General features: G+C 38.2%; 1 protein-coding gene across 1 annotated transcript; it reads left to right on the top strand.

Moving 5' to 3' along the window:
* Positions 1-172: 172 nt before the first annotated feature.
* LOC104080661 (sorting nexin-9) lies at positions 173-14589 on the top strand (the record flags this gene model as incomplete). The annotated part of the gene is made up of 7 exons (XM_009583139.1): positions 173-276; positions 2994-3071; positions 8828-8904; positions 9874-9963; positions 11428-11542; positions 12954-13045; positions 14220-14589. Coding segments are annotated over 7 exons (604 nt in total), but the record flags the coding sequence as incomplete, so codon positions are not given.
* Positions 14590-17294: the final 2705 nt, after the last annotated feature.

Raw genomic sequence — 17294 nt, forward strand, 5'->3', positions numbered from 1 at the left:
AGGGAAATTCTGACCTCAGTGAAATGGCAGAGATTTCAAGGAATTCATTTATCTCTCTGACTTCTTTTTTAAGACCTAGTTGACACTACTAAACATTTCAGTATTGCATTTCAAGTTAGCGTAATGCATCTGTTAAAATGTTTTTTGTTTTTGCTTTTTCCAAATGCCACAGAGAACAGAAATGTGATGCAGTGGGTAGGTTCACCAAAGCAATGGATGATGGAGTTAAAGAGCTGCTGACAGTGGGACAAGAGCACTGGAAGAGGTGTACAGGGCGTAAGTGTCCCTTCTGAACTCAGCAGCCATTTCTGTGTTGCTTTTCTCTCTTTTTTTTTTGTTGTTTTATTGTTTATAATTCAAGGCACATCTTAAAACTAAAGGAAATCCTAAATTATCATGAGGATTGTATGGCATTCTGGCTGCTTTCAGTGTCTGAGAGTATAAATTGTGCAAGTTTTTTGTTACTGTGTTTTGCTTTTTTTTTCCCCCCCCTTATAACAGAAATATCTGGTCCCTGCCCATAGGTTTAAAAATATTAAAAGTTAAATAATTCTAGTAATCCAGCTAAAGCCCTTTTTGGACCTGTTCTCATATATTTGTCATTTATGTACATTTTAGTGACATGGGCAAAGTAGACCTGTCTATTTGATGAAATCATAAATGATTGCATTTTATTAACCCCTTATTTAGGATTCTTGCATGCCAGGAAGAGTGATTTAGAAATGAAATGAGTTTCAAAAAAGAAAAAGAAAAAAAACAACTTGATTCTAACTTAATCTTTAGCCCAATTCTTTTTCTCCTATCTTGTCTCTTCCTTCCCACAGATATTTAGGGTTGCAGAACTTCACACCAAGTCCCTATGACTCTGCCTGGGCTCTAATTTCCTAGTCCACAGCAGTGTTCAGTGTTTGTGGCCACCACAAGGCAGCTATTGAAAGGAAGCAGGTACTACAGCTGAGGACCATAATAAGAAACACTTCAGGGCAGGCTGTAGTGTCTGGCGACCAAAGACCTATCACATAAATCTCCTCAAATCTCCTCCGTTTTTTTTCTTTCCTTTTTTTTTTTTTAAACTTTTTTTAATTCCCACAAAAAAACATTGTCCCCAAACTTGGGAATAAGTACATCTCCTGAGTTATGTCTTTGCTGCTTTCTAATCTAACGCTGCAGTTGAATATCTGGGGCTGACTGGAGGGAATGGGAAGTATAGAAGCCCAGTCTCTTCTAGTAGTTGATTACATTAGACCTTAGTACCTGTAGGATGTGAACTTTAAATTATATACGTTTCTCCACTTTGAATAAGATGGTTTCCTTCTACATATCACTGACCCTCCTGCTGGTCAAAAATAGTCTAACACAGGACACAGCTCTAACATCGTACAGATCTCACTTCACTAGGAAATGATACCGAGGGGGAAGCGAAGGGCAGGGGAAGGAATAAGGTCCCTCAGATGGGACTAGAAAAATAGCATTGCTTTTCAGTTACAGAAGCAGTGATCAAAACCACCATAGTTAAGGGCTGGCTGTGACTTGTGCTTATGGTGGTATACAGTATTTTGTTCACTGCTAAAATCTCCCTAAACTTAAGACACTAGTGCTTTAGGTATGGAATGACTCTTCTAATACTTACAGCTATTAATTAGTTAGCATAAATGCAGTAAGTCAGATGTGATTGTGTTGAAAATTTTAACTTTTAACTTTCCAGACATTCATACTGAATAGAAAAAGGAGATTGGTAAATCGGGACATGCAAAACTGAAGAATTTCAGTAACCTCTTAGGTTTTAAGTTCCCTGTCAGCTCTAGTCCCAACTCCTAGTCAGAATTATTTTTGGTGCTTTCTGAGCAATAATTACATGTATTCCATTCTATGATATTTAAAATGACTGACAGTGGAAACTTCTTAAATGCAAGTGAAAAGAAACCAAATATTCTTCACTGAAGTTTTCAGTGGGGATTCAGTAACAAGTTAATGGCTGATAACAGAACTGTAGTACTCTGAATGATACTTCTTGTATAAGAAATACCAGTTGTCCTAAGTAATCTAACTTCTGGGCAAGAACTTGATCAAAGATAATCAATAAAATTATGCGGTTTGGGGGTTTGTTTTTTGGTTTTCGTGGGTTTGGTTTTTTTTACCACACAAAGGGGTTTTTCTGTGAAAATCAGATCGTGTGGGATGCTAGAGCAACTAAAAACCTGCTATTTACCTGGACAATGTACCCTCTGATGTTTGACAACAAAAAGCACGTCTACTTCGTTTTTTTTCTGCTAGCGTAGGTAGATTATAAAAAATTGCTTTCACTTTTCAGGTAGCTTTTTAGGCCTCTGGGGTGGTGGTATTCAAAGTGTTAATAATGAATGCGCTCATAAATCACAGCTTACTGACTTCATTGTGAGGAAGCAATTAATGCATATATTTTCAATAAATAGATTATTAAAAACTATTTTATTATTCAGATACTTGCATCATCTTTATCCCTAGTTAATCTTGGTTCCTAGTGCCTTTAAATATAAAATCCTTGATTTGAGGAGAGTTTAGGTATTATAGGTCTGTATAATAATCCCCTCTTAAAATATTAATGAGATCTATTCTCCATATTACTGCAGCACTTCCCCCCCACCCCCCCTAGGGAGGATAAAGTCTGCTCATGAGGGGGAGAAAAAAAATCTCACTGTATGCATAGAAGGACTGAGCTAGGATGCAGTGAGATTTTTTTCTTCTTTTTTTATAGCAGTCACACACTGTTTCCTCAACTGTTTGTGGCTTTCAAGAATCCAGACTGCAATAGCTTTATCCAGTTTTGGAATGTCTGTAGCAGGGGAGGGGGTAAGAATGTGACTGTAAATGCTTCACTAGAAGAAATGTGAAAAGTAGTTGGTTTTGACATCTGCTTCTATCAAGTTTTGGAAATGCTGCAGATCTAGTTTCACTTACCCTTGTGGGTTTTTGCTTCTGTTTCCCTCTTTTCGCCATCCTTTTCCCCCTTTCAGCACTACCCAAGGAATACCAGAAGATAGGAAAAGCATTGCAGAGCCTGGCACTGGTCTTCAGCACTAGCGGATACCAAGGTACTTCTGTAACTTCATTTGTATTTCACTTAACAAAAGATATTTTAATTAATCATGCTACATTTTTTTTCCAAAGATCTTAATGCTTTCCTCTTTGAACTTTAGATGTCAAATATGATTCTGGAAAAAGTATTAAAAACTTGTTTCCCTGTATGTATTATGGGGTTTTTATATTCTAGTCTGCAATCTTGTTTTCTTTCACTGTGTAATCATGTGGTGTGTTGGTGGTGGTGGAGAAGTTTAGCTTGATCTCATTAATATATAATCTGGTCATTGACCTGACTGACAAAACATGCCGTAGCATTTTTTGTGATATCAAAGGAAAGGGGAGAAAATGCGGCTTTGAAAATATCTGTCATATAACTATTGTGTGACTTACTTCATGAAACAACAACTCCGTATGGGGATGGAAAACTTATTACAAGATTTTTGTATACCATTATGTGGGCTGGAGGGCTGGCTACTGTAGCCTTTTCTGGTCCTTCACCTTTCCTTCTCCGTCAAGAGCCTTAAAATAGAGCCTGTCATGTTAGGTATGAAAGTTGTGGGAGGGAAAAGGAGGGCATCCATTGCTCAAAGTTCTCCTAAAATGTAGTCTTTAGGCCAAACTTAAAATGCTGCTTTGTTATGTTAAGTTCTGCTGATGTTTTCCAACTGGAAAATATTTCCTCATATCCCAGAGGGAGCTAATTGAGTCCATTTTCTCTGGGATTCTCTTGTCAAATGTATTTTTTTTTCTTTTTTTCCTAGACTTAATAGCAAAATTGCTCTGTTCTAAAACCTTAAGTTTTATAGCATAGAGGCTTCCTGAAATCTTTCCATCTTAGGAGTTTTAGTTGACCAGTACTTACCAGTACTCATCTATCCCTTGCTTTGTACTCTTAAAGCTTTTTGCCCCATAAACCATGTATTAAAATGCAACCACTTCTGAAACTCAGGTTCCTTGCTGGAAACACTAGAAATAGGCATAGTCCCTGTAGTTTGTTCTCATCTTTGTCCTGTACTTCAACAGGATGACTGCTTAGTTAGAATTGGAGCATAGCATATTGTCTAAAACGTTACTTTTGGATGTGAGAACCAGGTAGGGGATTTGCATAGCTACGTACTCTTAGTATGGGTTAGAAAACTGTAAATCCTAGCCAGATACAATCTGTAGCAAGGATTCTTGAGAAAGGACTGAAGATTGCTTGAACTATAACACATGTTCTTTTGCCAGGGTAAAGGGAATACAGTATGGCTTTAAAGCTAGGATGCAAAATTGCAGATCAACCTTACGAAGGAAAGCTTCAGTTTGATTTCCAGCATCTTTGAATGGTATGAAAAAATAGATCCCATGATGCTTGGGAACAAGGCAAGGATGTTTCTCTTTGCTGTTTGCCTAGTTGTACCTGGTTGCACCTTAGTATCTTGCTGAGGAAAATGCCCTTCCCACTGATGCCTTTGTCCTGATTCCACTGGTACACCAGTGTATTTTTCCAGAATTAATAACATATGGGATTCTTTATTTTTTAATTTGAGTTCCCAGGAAGAGAGAATAAGTGCAGTGCACGTGTTGCTTTAAATGTGTTCATCACTGCTGCCCTCACTCTGTCTTACCTGCTGTTCATGTACAATTTCATTTGATGATTGCCTCAGGTACAGGTCTGTGGATTAAGCAGACTCTATGCAAGAGATGTAAGCACCTGGATTTAAACTGGTAGGATGCAGCTTTCCTGAGCTCAATATTTAAAAGAAGGCACTGGACCTATTCCTTCAAATGAAGAAGTACTAGCTAGGCTGAGTGTGGGGCCTGATTTTTCTGGACTATCGGTAAAGAGGAATGGCTCTTCAGCCATACTTAAAGGCACTCAGTTCACTGTCTGTTGGGAGATGAATCTCTTCATCCTCTTCTTTTTTTTTTTTTTTTTTTTTTTTTTTTTTTAAAAAAAAAAAACAACTTGAGATCTGGAAATTTAAGATATAGGCTGCTGAAGGTCGCAATGACTGATTTGATGACACAAACATTTCCAGCTACTGGTAGCTGACTTCTGCATACTGAATACACTGTTAGTTGGTTCATTTGCACAGTTAGGATGGGATGTGTCTGCTGTCCTTACCTCTTTCACCAGTGCTGCCTGCTTGCTCTGCAAAGCCTTATTATGTGTGGTGAATGTCTATTGCCTTCTCTTCTGATTTCCAGCCTAAAATGTTTAATATTGCACCAGACAAGATGCAGTTGTTAGTGACGCATTCAAGCTCTTTTTCTTGTGCTGCAGAATGAGCCTTATCAATTAATTGCCAGCCACAGTGCATATTAGGAATCTGTCCCCAGTATTTGCAGGGGCAAGGGTACCTTTAGAACTATTAAGGACACACTGAGAGATTCTCATTTAACTTGGCCATGGGCCTACGTGCTGTCTGATTGGTTTTAGGAACATGTATGATCCATGTATGGTCTAAAAATGCATATTGGACAGTTCCATTGAATATGCCTGGAAGCGTCTTGCAGCCTGGCACTACATTGCCTATCCTATTGCATCATACAATGCTCTTAGCTTGACACAGCCTTAAATAGCATGGCTTCTCTTCTGCGGCGCCAAATCTGGGCACGTCCTTCTCCTATATTAAGAAAATGTGAATGGCTGTGGTATGCCATTCAACCATAGTAAGATCTCCTAATCCTACATCACCCCTCAGTAATTTTGTTAGGAAATGACATGCAAGTTTCACTATTCTGCCAGCTAGCACAGGCACATCTTGCCTTCCAAGCTGCTTGTCTGCTGAACATTATCAGTCTGAGGTGTACTTGTCAAGAAGAATCTTGCTACAAGTAGTTCCCTAGTACATCAAACTTGATCTTTTTCCTACTCCTGGATTCTGTTAAAACACGCTTTGAAAGAAAACAAAAACACTTCTTGACAAAAAAAATTCTGCTGCCCTAATCAAGTCTTACAGAGTATTAGTTCCCTCAATATGCCTGGTGTATTCCTTGAGAGGTGATAATCACTGGTGTTTACCAAGCAGTTGAACTGCTAAGAGATGTTCTGCTAAACATCTCCAAAAGACTCCTTGTAGTTTTACATGTTCCTTCATCTACCTGTGACAGCATGCAGGCCTGTAAATCAATGAAAGTATCAGTTTCTTCTCGTGGTTGGGTTAAAATATCTGTAGAATATTACTGGCCATTTTAACTGGTCTTTTTACAACTACTTTTAGTCAGTGCTTTTAAGCCCTCTCTGTTTCTTGTGGGGATATACGTATTCTGCCCTAATTCTGTAATGTAAATGTCAGCAGCATGTGGGGCTTTCTGCTTTTCCATTGATTAAAGAACCCCTGACATCCTGGTATATCCTTGCACTGGGACCCAGCTCAGCTTTCACGGCTTGAGTTAAGAAGCCCATTCCCAGCATCGCATCAGTTCAGAAGCTGAGAATGCTAGAAACTTGGCCCTGTCCGAGTAACAAAACTCTGACCAAAAACCGTGCTGACAACAGTGATAGGGAGCAATGTGCTGCTGGAATTCAAGTTACTCTGATGGGTGAGCATGTGGGTTGCGTGCGGTATCTCTGATAAAGTGGCCTGGTGTAGGGAGTGACCGACTGAGCATGGCATGACACTGCTGATAACGTGTATTAGAACTTGGAGGGTGTGTCAGGTGTGAGATGAAATCTGACTCTTTAAGGCTGCCCTGGCACTATCTGAAAAAGAGATTGTAGAAGAGAAGGATGCAGTGTGAGGAGCTGCAGATCTTCTACCACTTGTGTGCCTGCCTATTGTTGGGATCCACTGTCTGGAACAACTTCTAAATATACTATCCCTTAGCCCTACTTCTGGAGGGGTGTGAATGCCTCTGCTAGTAGTAGAAACTCTTAATGCACCCTGTGCCTTCTACAAGCTGGCTTTGTGCCCTGCTGCCCCCAAACGAAAGACAGTCGGTGTTGGGAGGGTTTGTCTAGGTTCTCTGAAGCTCCAATCTATGAAGGTCCTTTGAGTGAGTTCTGCATAGAAGGGGAGGATTTTCTCTTTCTACTCAAATATACATACTCTTCCTCTTTCTTTTTGCTCAGATAGGAAAAGTCATCATCTTTTATGGCATTATGAAATGAACAGCAACATCTAGACCAACCTGGCTTCTGAGTCTAATTAAAGCCACACCATGTTTTGTCCCAAAATCTAGGAGTCAGTTGCCTAAGCAGCAATTACTTCAAGGTTACATCTGAGCAGACATGGGGAATTCTGAAATAATGAAATTATTTAAGTCTACCTGAAATAATGAAATTGATCTCCCTGAAATTTTTTTACTGTTTTACAACAATGTGAAGATATCTTCTGAATTATGTACCTCTTAGATCTCACAATGGGATTTCATGTTGGTTTTACTTTTTTTATCCAGACAGGCTCAAAAATTTTTCTCATAGGAGAAAAATAACTATTTCTTTAGCAGTACTTTTGTTGCTGGACTTACTAGTTCTTAGGATCAGTAACTTTCCCTCAAAACTTTTGCCTTTATGAAACCAGCCTAATGGAAAGTAAGAATTGATTGATAGAACTGAAGCAATATTCAGTTATTACCTTGTTTCCTTTAGGGCATGCTAAAATGAAGGAATCCTACCTAATAAATCTCTAACATAGATTAGTCCATGTGTTGTAGTAGAAGAAGGTACTTTAATGTTCAAATTAATCATTAATGAAATCAGTGTGTGGTAATTTTCAATTAAGTCACTGATTAATGTCTATAGAATAAAAACAAAATGTTTGTAAAAGACTAACTGCTGTCTAATATCAAGACATGTCTGAAAGGATGAGAAAAACCATTTTTTCTTAAACTAATATTCGATATCTGCAAATTATACCTTCCCCTTTCTCTACCTCAATTTGCTTTTTGTACTGTTGACTACATGCTTTGGACAAGCTAACAAGGATGGAAAAAACCTATGGTGGTTTGGGAAGGTGAAGTGGCATGAAAAAACCAAGAATGTAAGGCTTGTTTCTGTCTTTGTCCCACATAGCCATGTCCTGCTAGTAATACAGTGTTATGAGTGCTTGTGGTGTTGTCTAGCTTAGGATTTGTTGTGATGTCTGTATTTTTAAGTGTAGTTTGTGGGGCCCTTTGATCTATTTCATATGATGATGAAAGTTAGAAACTCACTCTCAAAAGCAGCGATTCTTACAGAGCTTGAAAATATTATCCAAGAGTTCCCTAAAGGGTCAGAAATCTTGTTGGCAAGGAAAAAAGTTAGTTGGGCCTCCTTCCACTTCTCTGACCTTCTAACAATTACAGTCCAGGACTGCTGGAGAGCTTAGGGCTAGCATCAGTGCTCCATAGGGCATCATGGAGAATTTACTGCTTATCAGGTATGAAAATCATTTATTAAAAATCAGAACAGCAGGTGTCTCTTCAGCTTTCTTAGTCTATCTTCTAGTGTCACCCTCCTCATTCTTCCTTCCCTCCCATTCTGGTAGGCTTCCTGTTGCCCCATGTGGGGGAATACCTGTGTATTTAAACTACTTACAATTACGAAATGTGGAAGTGAATAGCGCTAGTAGTATGGTAGAACAGTGTTTACATGGTCCCTTTAGCATTCATTTTCTACAAGATCTTCTTTAATGGTATAAAAACTAATATTTTTCTAACTTCTTTATTACTGCTGTTTATAAAATTATGATTAGGTATTTATTATTGTAAAATAAGCTATTTTAGAAATTTGCCTTGAATTAGGGCAAGTTTCTTACTGTAATTGACTTACTGTAATTTGAACACTGATGTTTACTTTCAGGAGAATCTGATCTCAATGGAGCAATAACAGAAGCAGGAAAAACCTATGAAGAAATCGCCAGTCTTGTAGCAGATCAGGTAGGAGTATTATGAATGCATTGGCATAGTGTGTACAAACATACCACCTATTTGGATCACTTCTGACGTTTCTTTTTTTCTTTTCTGTTAAAACATAATTGCTAGAGCTGCAGACCAGTTAAATGAAGTTACTATAATACTTTTAAATGGACTTTCATCTTCTTTTCTACTATGTGTCAACTTAGGGGGGACGTGACGGGAGAGTATTTCTCTTGGATCAGAAAGATCACATTCTGGTTTCTAAAATAGTAAAATTATTACTTCCTTTTTAAATGTGTTTGGTTTTTTATGTCAGTGAGCTGTCTTCATTATTGATACAAACGAATGAGATTTAATCAAGGATAGGGTTTCTACCTTCCCCCTGCATTCCCCAAATGTCTACAGGATCCAGATCTTGCTTCATTTCATTGTGTTGACATGCAATTGCCTGCTTCAGTAAAAATCTAGCTTGAATAAATCCTGATTGGTATCAGCATTCAAGTCATAAATTGATGTTTAATGTATTAAGCTTAAAGTCTCCAAAATGCAGATCCTCCTGATCTCAAGGTTGAGTCTGGAAGTTCCTAAAACAGCTTTCCAAGTCAGCGACTAAGGAGATGCACCTGTGCATGCAAATATCTGCATATGTAATGAGATTATTGCGTAATAGTGCTATTGCTAGGACTGGTAACTCTTCTTCAGTGAATATTTGAGGCAAAAGCCCTCACTTCATAAGCTCGTGTTGAGTAAAACAAAGAACAGAGGCATCTGCTCACTGGTGCTCAGTACCTTACTCCAAAGAGCTTGTATTTTAATAAGGGCCTTTTTAAATGTGAAAAACTTGCAACAAACAATTAAGATTTTAGGTTGGATTTTTTGTATTCTTTCCTTCTCTTTTTTCCCCTCACCCTTTTCTGGCATCATGGTTTCTTTTCTGTGATGTTAAAATGCCACGGATAATTTTACTAATGCTTACGCTTTGTTTATTAGCCGAAGAAAGATCTTCACTTTTTGATGGAAACAAATCATGAATATAAGGGGTTTCTTGGTTGCTTCCCTGACATCATAGGAGCTCATAAGGTATGTGAGGGGCCTTTCCTTTTAAGGGTTGGGCAGTAGGAAGATCTACAGCAACAAAAGTGGTGGTATGGTACTCTGCATTTGTGCAGCAGCCTGGCCCCTGCTTCCAGAAACACTGAAAGTTTCTGCGAAACTGGCATGTTGATTTTTAAAATAAAAAAATACTTAGAGGGGAGGGAAGCCAGAACTTTTCTCAAGATTTGAGAGTATCAGGCCTTTCTGCTATAGTAGAGCACTAGAAGCTTCATGATTTTCTTCAGGTTAGCTTCGTGTCCCAATGTGGTGAATAGCAGTAGTGTAAATTTGTAGTGTTTGAGTCTTACATGGTAGCTGATACTAAAACATACCAGTATCGTAGGAAAAATTGTGTATGCTTACATGGCTACCTTACTGGTATGTGATAAATAATCATGCACTGCTCAGAAGTTTCTTCAATATTAAAAAATAGAGAATAGGGCTAACTTTTCGGGGAGGAGGGGGGAACCCCAGCAACAGAAAAACAACCACTTTGTTCTCTGTAATATGAAAGCCATCAAGTAATAAAACAATAAATTTAGCCTTGTGTCTAGTTTTGGATATTCTGCTTTTTTTTTTGGTCCTAGAGTTTTCTTTATGTTATGTGCCTGCTGTACCGTTTTTCAGAAAACTAAAAATTTTGAAGTATTAAACAAGTACACAAGTTGGTTTTTGGGGGTTTTTTTTTACCACTTGAAGTGTTAAATGTATAAAACAAGAACCTACTTCTGAGAGCAACAACGATAAAAGCATATCAGATTTGTGTATTCTTTCTTCAGGACACTTACGGTCCCTCAACCCACAGAATCCTTGGGGAAAAATACCATAAAAGGAGAAGAAATGTTTTTAAAATTCAAAACATAAGCCTACTGCCAAGAGACATGTAAATAGATTCTCCTGAATGTTGTTTGGCACAAATACATTTTGAAGGGGGAGGCATTTCTTTTTATGCTTGTTGTTTATGTGACACAAGGATTTTCCTGAATTGAAAGTTATAAACTGCAATGAGTTCTAGTCTCTTGGAAAATAGTTTATGTTGTCTCATCTTGTATAATATGCAAATAAGGTTCTACAGGCATTTCATAGTTTGAGGCTTTTGGATCTCTGTTGTGTTGGTCAGCTGTATTTTGAAACTTGGTCCTTTCGTCCTTTCTGTATATACCCTTGTCTATGACTGTCTTTACCAAACTCAATTTCCTAGTGACTGTGTTCATGTCTGTGTTTGAAGTCACTTTTTGCAAGCCGTTAGGACTCTTGAAAGCAATAGAGTGAAATAACAAACTTTGGGTGAAAACGTAGGAAGGCAGAATCGGTCCTTGTGCGTATATATATGTTTATAGCGTGTAAGCTCAAAATGTGGCCAGTGGCATTTTAGATGACTATAAAGACCTTTAAGTTAACTGATCTTTTAATCTTCTCTTTTAATCTTTCTGCATTTGGTTTCTACAGGGAGCAATAGAAAGAGTGAAGGAAAGTGATAAATTAGTTGCAACCAGTAAAATAACGCCACAAGACAAACAGAACATGGTGAAACGTGTGAGCACCATGGCTTATGCACTACAAGGTAAACCAAATTTTGGGCTAAATGGCAATGTTGTAGACCTCTGAAGGACATCTCTTAAGTAACAAACTTGGAAAGAGAATCATTGTTCTACCGAGAATGATAATAAGAGCTAGGCGTGGTTGGTTTTTTTCCTTTGTGACCTGCTTAGATTTTCCTAAAATTGCAGTTATTTTTCCCATGGTTTTCTTTCAAATCTCATATTGCTATTGCAAAAGAGACATGTTTTGGAAATACAATTTAAAAACAAACAAAAAACCAAACCCAAACAAAAAAACCCACCACCACACCATCCCAGACTGGTTCTTTCATTTTGAAGTGATAATGTCTCAAAGAAAAAGCATGGGCCCTGGTGCAGGCAGCAGTTCATCATGTGCAGAAGTGTTTTTCTGACTCATGGTTTAGTCAGACATGATCCAGTTGAGATTCATGTTCTTGTGGATAAGATTTTATTTCTTGGATGTTCTTTGAATGAACTTTTTCCTCTTTAGGTTAGAGATGTTGTAAATATGAGACGTAGCACACCGCACTTGAAAAGCCGGGGAAGTGAGGAGTCAGGGCTCAGTCCTGCAGGATATCAAGCCCTTAAGTGCATCCTGTTACTGACTTCAGTGAGACTACTCATTGATGAGGGAGTTGCATCTTTTTTAGCTGACTTAAAGCCAAGAGTACTCAGCATTTTACAGGACAAAGGTAGAGCAGCACACAAAATTTATTTTAAAAACAAACAAGAAAACTCCCCACCCCCTCCTTCTTCCTGGTCATGATGCAAGAGGACTGTGCTGTATAAGGATAATCATGGAAGAGACCTCTAGGATGACTTTTACAATTTAGAATATTTCTTCTCCCTCTATTGGCATCTCAAAATATATTTAACTTTTTATTTCAGCCGTAAGCTGATCTGACAAGAGATGCAGAAAGTGGTGAAAGGTGTTACAGGTTCAGTAATGCTGTTTCTCAGGTTTCTACTGAAACAACCTCAGTCAAAAATGGGTCAAACGCTACTGGCTGTATCTTTTTTTTTGAGCTAAATATTTACAGCTGTGGCTTGCAACTTGATACGTGACTCTTTTGGAAACACTTCAGGAAAGAGCAGTTACCTCAGTTGGAGAAAATCCTGCTTGTATTCTTTATCAAATCTTTGTACACCTGAGTATTTTAACAAGAACCTGGCTTTATCCAGGAAGTGTCCATATTTTATCAGTGAGTGAGTGACACCCTACCAATTTTACGAACAGTTCCATCATAACTTGAGAGCTGCAGGCAAAACAGGTTGTGGAAGCATGAGAACAGGAACTACGCTGGCAGGGCTGGACACTGAGCTTGTTGTACAGTAACTAATCTGAACTGAGTGAAACTGTTCCTAATTACGAATGCTTCTCTTAAATAATTTGCCTCCTGGGTCTAATTGCAGCTGAGATGAATCACTTCCACAGTAACCGGATTTATGACTACAACAGTGTCATTCGTCTCTATCTGGAGCAGCAGGCACAGTTTTATGAAACGGTAAGGTGTAGTATTTCAGTGCCATTTTCCTGGCACGTATTGTGCTGCTACTTTTTATAAGAAATACTCGTCTTTTTGTATGAGCTTCTTGCAGAGAGCAGGTATTTGAAGACTTGTACACAGAATGAGTTAAAATAATATTTTCCTATAGATACTATTCCTATGTACTTGACTATGTCATATTAGACCTATTAGACCTAAAAAACAGTGTTGAGAAACATTATTGTTGACAGCTTGATTTTTTCTTCAGTGCCAGTACTAAGGTTACAAAACCTGATGTATACGAGTGTGGGGCGGGAGTGGTTTAGGTGATTTATTAAATACGTCAACTCTGAGCACTTGACCTACAACCTTAGATCTCATTTAAAATTGTTCTTATGCATGTATTCCTTGTGGTTTTTTAAATGAAACCCGAGAACAAATTTTCTAATGTGATATGCTGGTAAAACATGTGAGTTTGAGTATGCTGGAACCTGACTTCTATCACTTAAAGGAGTAATATAAGCAACTGGTTGCCCTTCACAGCAGTAAAAGGTGCCAGTGGGGGGCTTCAGAGGTATTTTCAGTGGATGAGAACTTTAGGTCCCCCATCACTTGCTCAGTTTCTCTGACACATCTGATGGGGTTAGGCATAAGTTTCTCTTTACCTTCTTTCAGTTGCTTGTCCAGTCTATCCCAGTTCTTCTGGTTGCAGCCTCACCAGTCTCCTTGCACCAATCTTCTCTCCCCCAGTACAGGGACCAGATCCACGTTCACATGTGAGGTGCTGGCTACCATGAGACCTGCAGGGAGAGCACAGGAGCTCTGTTCTGATGTGTGGCCTTGTTTCAGCAGGGAAATGGATTTCATGAAAAATCTGGCTTTGTTCCTGTAACTCTCCTGCATAGTGCAGTGCTAGATAACCTAATAGGCAGGATGACAGCCCTGCCTACATACTTTCTCCAACACAACCTGAGTGGTGAAAGCACAAAATAAACAAGGCAGAAAGTGTATATGCAAGAAGAAAAGTCTTTAAAATGGAATGCTTTGAGTCCTACGTACACAAAATCTGCAGTAAAAACTGCAGTTTTTCAGAAAATGAGGGAACAATTCATTTAACTTCTTAGCCTGCAATCTTATTTCTGCATACTGCAAAGTGACTACATATTTAACACGTTCTGCTTCTTTGTTTCAGATTGCACAGAAGCTGAGGCAGGCACTCAGTCGCTTTCCTGTGATGTAGAGAATAAGGAGTAGTCAACAATAAAGAACAACTCCGAAGTGCTTTTCTGGTTTGGGGGCAATGCCAATAAACGCTTGTTAGCCTTTGCCAGCCAAAAAACCCCACCAAAAAAACCCCAACAACAATCAGTTATAGAAAAAAAGAATTATTTAAAATTTTACTTTATCAGCCTAAATCATAAGATAAGGTTCTCTTTATCTTGAATGCTCTCCCATTTGTAACATTATTTAAATAAAAACAGCTAGATAATGCTGTCAGTTTAGGGATCTAAATTATCAAACTGGTATGTTGCCATGGTCTTCACGCAGACTCGTGTCTATCAGATGTTCTCCACAAACTCTTAATCAACATCAGAGTTACAAATTTATATCTTTTTTTAAAGTGGGAAAGCAGATAAGCTTGAGAAAATGACTTTAATACTCATTATATTCAATTCAGCTCTCTAGGGATTCAGTAGCCAGGAGGAATTATATTTGTGTATGTTTCTGGTACATGTTCATGGTAATCTCCTGAATGAACACTTTGTTCTAAGTTTTGCTTCCCATACGCAGCCATGGCATACTGCTCCCATTATGACTTCTGGTAAATATCATGCATTTGTCCCTTTCTTTTTTTCCTTCTAACTAAATCTTGTACTTGTGGCACAACACCTCGGAGCTTATGTCAAGCTCTTTCTTTCTCACTATGCACTGTACAAAAAGACAAACAAGGAAAGAGCCATTCAGGAAGGTGTGAGAAACAGTTTTCCATACCAGCACTTTGACACCTCACAATGTTATGCCATAAGGCCCTGGTGTTCCTCAGTGCTGTACAGGGCCAGCTTCCCTTTTACCCCTCTGAGAGTTTCAGGTGTTTCAACAGAGGGGACACTGCCACATCTAACCCAAACTAGTAGAAGTCCCCAAATCCAACTAAGCTCAGGTCTTCATGTAGTAGTATGTATGCTATTGGTTTGGGTTTACTTTTTGTTACCTTCTAATGCAAACTAAAAGGTAACAAAAGTACTGAATAACATCTTTGGTTATCACACAAACTTTGTGCTTTGATCATCATCTCTTACCAAGTGGCCCAGTGTCCTCTTTCGTAGTACTGAAATATGATTTGAGGCCTGGGCTTTTCAAAACAAAAAGCCACCACCAACCCTGTTCACAGTGGGCACCAACTTCAGTGCCCAACTACATTTAACCAACTACATTTAATGCCATAAGCAAGCAGGAAAGCCAAAATGCAGTTTTTGCTAAAATGTGCCTAGAGCATAAAAAATTTTAGCAAAAAAAAAAAAATTTTTTAAAAAGGCATTTTACCAATAAGCCATTCTAAGTGACGGGTACAGTCTGCTGGTTGAATAGTTGCCTTATTCTGTTTTGTGTTGGTGTTGCTTTTGTGTGCTAGAAGGAAAATCTGGGTTTGCCTGAATAACCTGAAACCAAACCAAACAAGACTAAGCCTAAGTCTAGATGCTTTTCAGTGTCACGGGTTTTGTTCATGTTTTACAAACCTTGTCTTTCTCCTCCCAATTTTAGTTGTTCGCTTCCAAAATTCCATAGCGCAGTGTTGTTTGATACAGCCATTTAAATAATGTACAAATTGTAAAGAATGTGTATAAATGTTTTACACCAAATGTAAGATCTGCTTGCATGTAGAAGCAGCTTATATAATAAATTGTTACAATGTGTACAGTAAATTCTGAAATCACTTTTTCAAGCCAGCATTTTTTTAGTATTTGTATATTCACTTTTTGGTAATGAAATCTTTGTAACAGACTCTTAATTTGGGAGGGGGAAGGGGTGGGGTCTTTTTACCAATCTTTAAATAGCTCCGTATGCACTAAAGTTGAAGGTTCTTTATCTTGAATAGATTGTTTTTGAATCTAAGTGTAAGCTGTGCATTTCCAGTGCAGGGAAGCTATGACAGTAGCAACTGTATCAGAGATGCAACATTTCAGCAAAAAAGAAAAACTGTTTAAAGACTTCTAGTAAAATGAAGTTAAATTGATAATAAATATTTATGTATATCCACAAGACTATTTTATTTTTTTTCTTTGAAATCATCACATTGCTTTTTAACAGGGTGATGCTGTATGAGGCAAATCCTTCTTATAGCTTTTCATCAGCTTACAGACACTGGCCAGCTGAGGAATGAGAAAGCATCCATGTGTCTTCCATAAAGCAGGCATCACAACTGAACGGTATAATAGTGCTAGTGACTACAAACCAGCAAAGGCTACGCATATGTTGTAAGCTTTCATTATTCAGGTCAGTCCAGCTCGTGGTTGATGGAACCCTCCTGACTGCAAATAAGTAGTAGAGCACAGTGCTACTGTGTATTTCTGGCTTAGTGTCAGCATGGTGTTGACCCAGAATAGAAATTAGATTGTCTTTGGTATTTGTTTTTTAAATTAGACATGAATAGTGGCATAGTTAGGTTGGGTGAGTTGGGAGCAACAGAAAATCTTCACTCTGAAGATGCAGTCATAAACCAAGAATAACAAGTTAGAGTAAGACTTGTGCAGTGCCCTCCTGAATTTTGTTTCTCATAGCTGAATAATTAATCTTTGGAGATTCAAAGGCTTCAAAAAGCCTTAATACTGTTTCCAGGCTTACGCTTTTCTTTGAGGGCGAGGTATAGCCAAACACTGGTATTATCCCAGTGACTTTGTAAAAGGCGTCAAATGCCCTAGCTGTTGGGTTTAACCTTTTATTTTAATTGCTTATTCTGTTACTGCTAAAATACTAAATTAATTCTTTAACAATAAAAAGGTAGCTACACAAAGGGGAATGCTACCTGTGTTTCTCGTCTGCAGTTATTAGACTGCAGCAGCAGACTTTGTTGTTGTTGCAATGTATGGTATTTTTTGGAAGAGTACTGTCTACTGCAATTAGAAAGAGTATTCTTTAATGCTATAATGAGGCCTAACTTTGCATGAGTACTGAAATTTTTACATTACTGAGCAATTTGTTTTCTATGGCAAAGTACTTGAGAAAGTATTACAGTAACATACACTTTATTCTGTAAATTCTGATTAAA

This window comes from Fulmarus glacialis, unplaced genomic scaffold (assembly GCF_000690835.1).
Source record: "Fulmarus glacialis isolate BGI_N327 unplaced genomic scaffold, ASM69083v1 scaffold5158, whole genome shotgun sequence".
NCBI classification, from domain to species: domain Eukaryota; kingdom Metazoa; phylum Chordata; class Aves; order Procellariiformes; family Procellariidae; genus Fulmarus; species Fulmarus glacialis.